This window comes from Rhinolophus hipposideros, assembly GCF_964194185.1.
Source record: "Rhinolophus hipposideros genome assembly, chromosome: X".
Classification (NCBI taxonomy): domain Eukaryota; kingdom Metazoa; phylum Chordata; class Mammalia; order Chiroptera; family Rhinolophidae; genus Rhinolophus; species Rhinolophus hipposideros.
In genome coordinates this window covers 5,194,884-5,205,235 of record NC_138046.1, presented here as the reverse complement: position 1 = coordinate 5,205,235, position 10,352 = coordinate 5,194,884, and the positions used below count along the sequence as shown (strand labels likewise).

The window sequence follows — 10,352 nt, the reverse complement described above, 5'->3', positions numbered from 1 at the left end:
CATCCTCCAGGCTTAGCTCTGCGAGGCTGAACGGTGCTGATGTGTTGTGGCCCCGCGTCACACTCGTTCTAATCTCTGCATGAGCAGAACAACAACAAAAAATGACTATGTGCCAAATTTTGCAGAGGACCTCGCTCAAGAGAGTCCTGGATACGGAAGGTGTCGGGGGTGAGGGGAGGGAGACATCATTTTCAGCAGGAATTGGCAGCACCTTGTAGTTTTGACACGTACTGTGTTCTCTCAGGAATATCCTCTCATCCATCTACCAACCCAGCCAGGCAGCCAAGCCCATCCAGGATTTTTCACACTTGAAACGCACTGAGCAGCGCGCTCAGCACTGGGAGGGGCTGGGGGTGTTTATTTGGGCATATACGGAGAGGCAGGGATTTCGGCTGCATTCAGCCCCTAGATACCTAGGTGTTCCAGCAGCATTTGCCGAATGAACTGTCATTCGGTCCAATACCTGGGAAGACCTCCTGGATTTCCTACCAATATTAAGTGTGGAATGTATTTAGGCACACCAGGCTCTGCGTCTGGGCTCTCTATCCTGTCCCAGAGACCCAGTACCACAATATTTAAATCACTGTGGCGTTAAACACGTTTTAATATCTGATAGGGCCAGTTTCTGCGCATTGCACTTTTTTTTCCCTTTCAGGAACGTGTTCGGGCCCGCGGCAGGGGGCGGGGTCGCACCTCCTCCGCGGCTCTGGTTCCAGCCGAGCCTCACGGACGCGGAGATGGAAATCCCGAGGTTGCTCCCGGCTCGCGGGACGAGACAGGGCGGCGGCGCTGGCAGCCCCGCGGGCGGCGGCCGGGTCCACGGAGGCCCTGACCCGCGGGCTGGCCAGGCCCCCGCGCGCCGCCTCCTGCTGCTCCGGGGGCCCCAAGATGGCGGGCCCGGGCGGCGGCGCGAGGAGGCCCGCGCGGCCTCACGGGGCCCGGGCCCGAGCCCTTTGGCGCCCAGGCCCGATCCGGCCGGCGGCGGCGGCGATGACTTCTTCCTGGTGCTGCTGGACCCGGTGGGTGGCGACGTGGAGAGCGCGGGCGCTGGCCAGGCCGCGGGGCCCGTGTGGGGGGAGGAGGCCGAACGCGGCCCAGGACTCCCGGGGGGCGAGCGCGGCGCGAACCCGGCGGGCCGCCCCGCGCCGGGCCCCCGCTGCCTGTCGGCGCTCCCCCGCCCGGCGCCGGCCCGGGCCCCGGCACAGGCCCCGGCCCCGGCCCCGGCCCCTGCCCCGGCCCGGGCCCCGATCCCCGCCTCAGGCCTGGGCCCCGCCGCGGCCTTCGCGGGCACCGTGACCATCCACAACCAAAACCTGCTGTTGCGCTTCGAGAACGGCGTCCTGACCCTGGCCACGCCCCCGCCGCCAGCCTGGGAGCCCGGGGTCGCTCCTGCCCCGCAGCCCGGGCCCCTGAGCGCCCCGCCGGCGCCAGCGGGCGCCCCGCACGCCGCGCAGCCCGGCGACTGCCCGGAGCTGCCGCCCGACCTGCTGCTGGCCGAGCCGGCCGAGCCCGCGCCCGCCCCGGCGCCCGAGGAGGAGGCGGAGGGCCCGGCCGCCGCCGCTGCCGCCGCCGCCGCCGCCGCCGCCGCCGCCGCCGAGAGCCCCCGCGGGCCGCTGGGCCCGGGCTCGGGCATGCTGCTGTACCTGTGCCCCGAGGCGCAGTGCGGGCAAACGTTCGCCAAGAAGCACCAGCTGAAGGTGCACCTGCTGACGCACAGCAGCAGCCAGGGCCAGCGGCCCTTCAAGTGCCCCCTGGGCGGCTGCGGCTGGACGTTCACCACCTCGTACAAGCTCAAGCGACACCTGCAGTCGCACGACAAGCTGCGGCCCTTCGGCTGCCCGGCCGAGGGCTGCGGCAAGAGCTTCACCACCGTGTACAACCTCAAGGCGCACATGAAGGGCCACGAGCAGGAGAACTCGTTCAAATGCGAGGTGTGCGAGGAGAGCTTCCCCACGCAGGCCAAGCTCAGCGCGCACCAGCGCAGCCACTTCGAGCCCGAGAGGCCCTACCAGTGCGCGTTTTCCGGCTGCAAGAAGACGTTCATCACGGTGAGCGCCCTGTTCTCCCACAACCGCGCCCACTTCAGGGAGCAGGAACTCTTCTCCTGCTCCTTCCCCGGCTGCAGCAAACAGTACGACAAGGCCTGTCGGCTGAAAATCCACCTGCGGAGCCACACGGGCGAGAGACCTTTCCTTTGTGACTTTGACGGCTGCGGCTGGAACTTCACCAGCATGTCCAAGCTCTTAAGGCACAAAAGGAAGCACGACGACGACCGCAGGTTCACGTGCCCGGTGGAGGGCTGTGGCAAATCGTTCACGAGGGCCGAGCACCTGAAAGGCCACAGCATCACCCACCTGGGCACAAAGCCTTTTGTGTGCCCCGTGGAAGGCTGCTGCGCCAGGTTCTCGGCGCGCAGCAGTCTCTACATTCACTCCAAGAAGCACGTGCAGGATGTGGACACGTGGAAGAGCCGCTGCCCGGTCTCCACTTGTAACAAACTCTTCACGTCCAAGCACAGCATGAAGACCCACATGGCCAAGAGGCACAACCTGGGCCAGGACCTCTTAGCCCAGCTGGAAGCGGCCAACTCTCTCACGCCCAGCAGTGAGCTCGCCAGCCAGGGACAGAGTGACCTCAGTGACGCGGAGCTGGTGTCTCTCTTCTCGGACGTGCCGGGCGGCAGTTCCGCGGCAGTGCTGGACACGGCGTTGGTCAACTCTGGCATCTTGACCATTGATGTGGCCTCCGTGAGCTCAACTCTGGCAGGTCACAACAGCAGTTCCCTGGGGCAGGCCGTGGACCCTCGGGCCTTGCTGGCCACCACTGACCTTCCTCAGAGTCTGGATACCTCTCTCTTTTTTGGAACGACCGCCGCCGCTTTTCAGCAGAACCCCTTAGACGTGGATGATGGCTCGAGTCCAAGTGCGGGGCCGCTGGGGCCGCTGGGCTCCTTGCTTTTGAAAAACTCCGCCCAGGAGCCCCAAGCGCTGACCCCCAGCAGCAAGCTGACGGTGGACACGGATGCCCTGACTCCCTCCAGCACCCTTTGTGAAAACAGTGTCTCGGAACTACTGACGCCGACCAAAGCAGAGTGGAACGTGCATCCTGACTCTGACTTCTTTGGGCAGGAAGAAGAAACCCAGTTTGGATTCTCCAGTGCAGCAGGAAGCCATGGCTGTCAGAAAGAAACGGATCTTATCACAGTGACTGGCAGCTCGTTTTTGGTATGAACGAACTCTACTCATTCCTCGCCACGTGGCTTACTTTTCTTACTTACACACAGTTTTGAGGATGTTCTGGACTAAATGTTTAAAGGCAGTCGTGTTTTTTTTTTAAAAAAAAATAGTTATGACAAAGGACGGAGCCCTGGGCTACAAGTTGGGAGATGTAAATTCTGATCTTGAGTCTGGAACTGACCAGTTGTGCCACCCTGAGCAAGTCACTTAACCTATCTGAGCCTTAATTTACTTATTTATAAAATGAGGTGGTTTGAATAGATTGTTTCCAACGTCTTTTCAGCTGTGTGAATCCTTGATAATACGCTTCTGAACAATTGCATTTTTCAGTGATGGTGTTGCATGTGCTTTTTTTCAAACGTGCATAAAATGCCCATAATTATATAATGAGCATCTGTGTACTTTGCACCCAACATCAACAATTATCTATTCATCAACAATGCTGTTTATGTTATCTCCACTATAGTGCACTTCCAGTATTATTTTGGAATAAGTACCAGACATATCATCATCTTATGGTTGATGTCTACCATAAATATTCAATATATAGCTCTATAAGTTACAGTCTTTTGGAAAAGAGAACTACAATTCCATTATCACTCTGAAAGTTAATTATCTTAATAGTGATAAGTGTTCTGTCAGTGTTACAACAACCAGTTGTCTCATAAATGCTACTTTAATTTTTTTTTTTTTTTTTAAGGAGGGCAGTGCTCACAGTGGCCCACATGGGGATCGAACCGGCAACCTTGGTGCTACCAGCACCACGCTCTAACCAACTGAGCTAACTGGCCACCCCAATATTTTTTATAATTAGAATCCCAATAAGTCTCTTAAGTGTCTTTTCAATGTTTCTTTAATTTATTTTTTTAAATTTTTATTTCCAGTTACAGTTGATATATGACGTGTTAATTTCAGGTGTACAACATAGTGATCATACATTTATATAACTTAGGAAGTGATCACCACAATAAGAAGTGTCTTTTTAATCTATTTATGTCCCTTTTGCCTCTTTTTTTCTTGCAACTTTATTCATAGGAAATGAGGTTGTTTCATATGTAGCATTTGCTTAGGCTTTGTTGATTACATCCCTGAAGTGTTAAGTTCCTCTACCCTCTGTTCCCTCAATTAGATAGTTGGATCTAGAGACTTGATAACATTGGAAATGGGAGTTTTTCATTGGTTCTTTTGTGTTCTTCTAGGTGGCACATAGTGTTTGGTGTTATCTTGTGATATCCACAGCTGCTGCTGTTTATTGCATTAATTCATGATTACCTGTGCTTCTGATATCATGAATTGTTGTTGTAGAATTGCTATTAGCGGAGGAAGAAATGCTGTTTAAGGCATTTATAAAAGACTCATGGAAATATTCAATGCTAAAATATTTTCTTAAATAATGGTAGAACTAACAAGAAAAAAAAGCAAAAAATATGTTGGCTGTTCTCTCAGTTTATCTTCCTGACCCCCTTTGATAGTGGGAGGCTTCCTTGTAGAAATTGCCAGCCAGGATGTTAACATGAAACAGACCCAGGGTCAAATTTGTGATGGATAAGTGGCCTTGAATAAATTAGTGTCACTGAGCCTCAGTTTCCTAGCTGTCAAATAGTCATAGCAGTGTACACAGATAGCTAACACACCTTAGACTTTTCCAGTTTTTAATAGGTAAGGAAAAATACGCACTTTGGCATATTTTGATGACTTTCTATAATCTTTTTACCCTTTCATTCCTTCTACTCTAAGGGAGTAATTGGGATAATTTAGTCCTGTTCATGTTCTGACAATAAGGTTTGTGAGGGGTATGGTGAAGCAGAATAGGGAATCTTTACTCCCTCCACTGAATAATTCACCCCAGCCCCCGGAATTTCTGTGGGGAACAGCAAGGAGAGGAGACATTCCTCACAGGTGTTTCTGCATCCCTCTCCATTAGATCATTTTAACGCCATCTTTGTTCTGCTTCCAAAGTCAGACTTCGCTGTGACTGTGGATCCTGCTGTTTCATGAAACTCTGATAATGGAGCAGAGGTTTCCTGCTCTCTCTGGTCTGGAGAGCTCATTGTTTGCACTTTCCCAGAGTTGGAAGGAAAGATTGGATCAGAATATTGTGTAAACCGTTGTCTTATATGAGTGTAGCGTTTTGAATTTTGTGGAACATCTTCACAGCTGGTGAAGATGAGGAAATCTTATTTGTTGTTCAGAATGACCCTGTGTGGTAGTTTTGGCAAAGTCTGTTCTGTGAGTCATGTGACAATTTAGCTAACTCACATTCCAAATGGCCTTTGGCTAGTGACTGACATTTCTATACATAGCTTAAAAAAGAGAAATTCCTTTTACCTCTCTCTTCCCACCCATCCAACTTTCATGATTCATTGCTGTGTCCTAGCTTCTTTTCCCACTTTAGTTGGTTACTTCCTGCTTCCTTTCTCCCCACTCCACTCCACTCCCTTGCATGTGCATTCCAGTCCTTCCCATGCCTTTTTTTATTTTTTAATAGCTAGATCTCTTCCTGTCACTATCCCTCAGACATTCTCCTCATGGCCCATTTTCTTCCAATGATAACATTTCCTGAATGTACACTGCAGTTCTGTGTGTACAGTAAGAAGTTATTTTCTGAGCTTAGATAATACAGTGTGTATGTATATGTGATGTGGCGCCGATAATAAGAGATTATTTTCTATACTGTTCATATGAGAAGTGGATTTGTTTCATTATTTCTATTTTTTAAAAGTTTTTGTGAAGGACTTCTGCTAATACTTATTTGCTCTAGTGTATTAGTCCAATAGTGTTTGCATGTGAATGTCTATGGATGACAGTTATTGTAGCACTTTGGCAGTGCACTAAAAATTTGCCACTTTGGAATATTTCTGTACTGTGTGTGTGAGTATACACACATATATTTTTACAGTGATTGTATTCATTTAGTGAAAAACAAAAATTAGTCATACTTTTGTAAATCAAAAAAATGCTCAAAATGTCATTGTGTCTACTCATTCAATGGTTTTCTCTCTTTGTTATGGAAATACTTATATTCATAAAGTGCATTGCAAAAATATTGTCAATCATTAAAGCCTCTTAAATAGACCACTATATTTCATGTCTGACAAATACGTGTGTCAAGTATTGAAATGAACACACAAGTAGCGAACATGAAATAAATTATTTAAACATGAAGAGAATTTAAACTGACTTCATTTTCTTAATTCCTTAAACCAACTTTTTTCCAACAAAAAATCATAAACTAGGTTTTTAATACTCATTGCTTGCATTTTCAAAGGACATGTTACTTTTCTCAAAAATAAAATATTTTGTTTGTGGGCTCATGGTTTCATTGAACAAATTTGTTCAAATGATTTATTTTTCAACACCATTTCCTAGAAATATGGTGAAGCCCTTTATACTTTCAATGCAAGAAGTTTAATTTCTGTTGGTGGCATAAAGTTGCCATCACTCCTTTTAAATAATGGTACATAATTTAATCCTATTTCTTTTCTGCTTCTCTTCAGTCACTAGTTTATTAAAAAATCTTGCCAATTAAAAACACTAACTTAACATGCTGACTTAAAAAGAAGTCTGTTTCTAGGGGTTATGTTGATCATATTGATCATAAGTTAAAATATATTGACACTTGGCATTTTTACCAATTACTATAATTAATATAATGAGGCTTAAGTAGCAGGAGTGAAACATGGATAGATTATGAAGTTTGTCTCTGTGACCTAAACTCTTCATGTTTTTATCCAGGAAACATATGAGAGCAGTTTTTTAGCTGGGGATTCCACTGTATTTATTCAAATTAATAAATTTTCATTAAGCATCATTGTGCAAAATGCAGCATAATATATTGAGGGTTCTATCAGAAGAGTAACATGCAACTCTGATATGTAAGGAGACCACAATTGATAGGAGGAGATCAAAAAACTTAAACTTAACTGGAGAACAAAAATGGGAAAAGTTTAATGTACCAAAATGAGAGGTGAAAAAAACAGTAAGAATAACGAGTTTTATTCTGGGCACAGATTAGAGCCAGTGAACATGTTTTAATAGAGCAGTCAGATCATGAAAATGATGTCTCAGAAAGGTTAATGTAATGCAGGAATAGAACGTAAATTAGAGGCCGGCCCGATGGCTCAGGTGGTGGGAGCTCCGTGCTCCTTTGACTCCGACTCCTGTAAGGGATGGTGGGCTGCGCCCCCTGCAACTAACAACTGCAACTGGACCTGGAGCTGAACTGCTGCGCCCTCCACGACTACGATTGAAAGCTTGACCTGGAAAAAATCTTGGAAATACACACTGTTCCCCAATAAAGTCCTGTTCCCCTTCCCCAATAAAATCTTTAAAAAAATTTTTTTTAGAAAGAAGAATGTAGATTAGATTGCAGAGACTGGGCTAGGAGAATCAGTGACAAAGCTTTTGCAGTTCAAGTGTGAGATAAGATGAAGCATGAAGTCTGGACTAGGGTGGTGTCAGTGCAAAAGGAAAGGCAGGAACAGATATTGAAGACATTTTCAAATTGAAGGAGTATTACTTAGTGCCTCATTAGGGGAATAGATGATAGATAGATAGATAGATAGATAGATAGATAGATAGATAGATAGATAGATGATAATCATAGAGAGAGATCAGAAATTATATAGTTCAGGTTTCCTTGGGAAGTCTAAACATTTTTACTAACAAGGAAGTGAGGAAGTGTCCTTTTTGGAAATGAGTGTGTAAAGAGGGTGTTTAGTTAAGTGATAATTGAAAAATCATAGTTATCCCTTCATAAACTATCCATATTTTGATTAGTCCACTTTCTAGATGACAACAGAGGGTACTTCTTGGTTCCCTCAGAACTACCTATACAGTTCTAATCGCTTTATTTCCCTTTGAATTACCAGAGGCCTCCTCATCTTGTCTGGAATGGTCTAGATCTGCACTGACCAATATGGTAACTACTAGTCACGTGACGCTATCCAGCCTTGAAATGCAGCTAGTACGTATGACAGAGACTGAATTTTTAATGTAATTAATTTAAACTTGGAAGCAGTTTAAAATATTTTTCTGTTCCACAACAATTTTATTATTTTAGGATTAAATTTCACTTTAACCATTGAAAGTTTAGCATTTGAATTGAGATACGCTGTAAAGTACAAATCAGATTTTGAAGGTTTAGTACAATATATTGATTATACATGGAATAACATTTGAATGTTTTTCAGCTTTATTGAGGTATAATTGACAAATAAAATTGTAAGATATTTAAAATGTACATCGTGGTGATTTGATATATGTATACATTGTGAAAGAATTTCCACCATCTAGTTAGTTAACACATTCATCATCTCACATCTTTACCTTTTTTTTTTTTTGGTGAGAACATTTCATATACATTTGCTTAAAAATATAATATTAAAATTAATTTTACCAGGTTGCTTTATTTTTGCTTTTTTAATGTGGCTATAGAAAACTTAAAATTATACATATTAAATTGAAAATTACATATTTTGCTCTTGATATATTTCTATTGGCCGGCACCAATCTGGATGTTATATTACGTTCCAGTTGACTGTGCTTCAAAATGAGCTATACAGTTTCTGCTGTCCATCAAGTGTCTTTCCTACTACTGCTTTTTAAATTCAGTGGCTAGTCTATGTTTAGAGTAGAATAATCTATATATTATCACAGACTTTGCCATAGTTTGGTGAAGTTTTGTCACGAATTTCAGCAATTCTTTCTGAGAACTTTTTGGCGTGAGTATTATCTGCATTTGTCTCAGTTGGAGCAGACAGGGTAGAATTGTCAAAGTCCAGTATCCCTGCATCTGTGTGAGATTGGCTTGGGTTCCTTAGCCAGAGTCACTTCTGTCACTGGAGAAAACTGTGAGACAAGTGATGGCAGGAGAACCTAGTCATGAGAATCCCTACTGTAGTCTGTCCATTTTATCTCCACTAAATTTCCCTGTCCACTAAAAAAGATAACCCTAGAAGAAGTGGAAGAGGGAAAAAAGTGAAAAATTAAAGAAAGTGTGTGAATAACTCTTCAGGATTACACTGTATTGCACTGTAAATTTGATAGAAGTCTTACACTGTCAACTACAATATTTTTTTTATTTTTGTTCATTGCTAACATTTAAAGACATACAAAACTCTTTTAACTGGAAGTTTTCTAAAAACAACATCCTAGTTTAGTATTTTCAAAAGAAGTACACAGGCATCTCTAAAAGCACCAGCAATCTCTGAGTCTGTTAATACCATCCTTTATACTTACCAATTAGCAGTCAGCAGTGATGTATTGAGTACATAATATATGAAAAATATAGGAGGTATTATACATAACTATAACTCATTATTAATAAATATTTTACCTCTTATGTGCCTCTTATGTGATAAGTATTGTACTTATGTTCAATGACATGATCTAGATAGAAAACTATTAAAACCACTGTATTACAGAGTTCTAGGAGGTACTTTATAGATCTTACCAGAGTAAGAGGTATCAATTTCTCTGAGTAGACATAAATTTTGATGAAGATAATTCAATATACAGAATATCATCAATTATTTATTTCATTAACATCTAAATTTTCATTTAAGGTATAAACATTAGAATAAAATTGTTCTAATTTAAAATTTTGACAGGTGTCTTTGAAGTAGACTTGATAAACTATAGCAAAAATTTTTGAAAAATTATAAAATATGCTTTATTTTGATTTATTTCTAGATTATAGTCTTTGTCTTCAGATGTGCTGGAAGTGATCCTAGAGATTTTCTGCTGTCCTCTCTCATTTTATGAATAAGTATTATAGCTTACACTTTTGTAGGTGAAAAATATTTTCTTACTATATAACAGGATCACAAAATTTAATATTCTGGAATAATAAGGGCATTATTTTTAAGGTAACTTAGACACTAGCTGGAAAGAAGGAGGTAGTAATTAATTTCATGTAACATTTCACGCGGAGACAGTTTAACATGGAGGAACCTACAAGTTCACCAATGCTCTGGGGTGGGGGGCGGCTGTCTAGGTAAGCAAGCGTTTTGATTTCTAGGTAAAAAACAGCTTAACACTTTCAATCTGTTCCAGCATAGAAAAATAAAACTTTATTTAGTGATAAGCAATTTTAACTGTCCATGATGTAAAAGT

General features: G+C 44.0%; 1 protein-coding gene across 1 annotated transcript; it reads left to right on the top strand.

Annotated features, from left to right (window-relative positions):
- Positions 1-439: 439 nt before the first annotated feature.
- LOC308495496 (zinc finger X-linked protein ZXDB-like) lies at positions 440-8,471 on the top strand (the record flags this gene model as incomplete). The annotated part of the gene is given in 3 exon segments (XM_081043846.1): positions 440-454; positions 456-512; positions 516-8,471. Coding segments are annotated over 3 exon segments (2,787 nt in total). The 3' UTR covers positions 3,231-8,471.
- Positions 8,472-10,352: the final 1,881 nt, after the last annotated feature.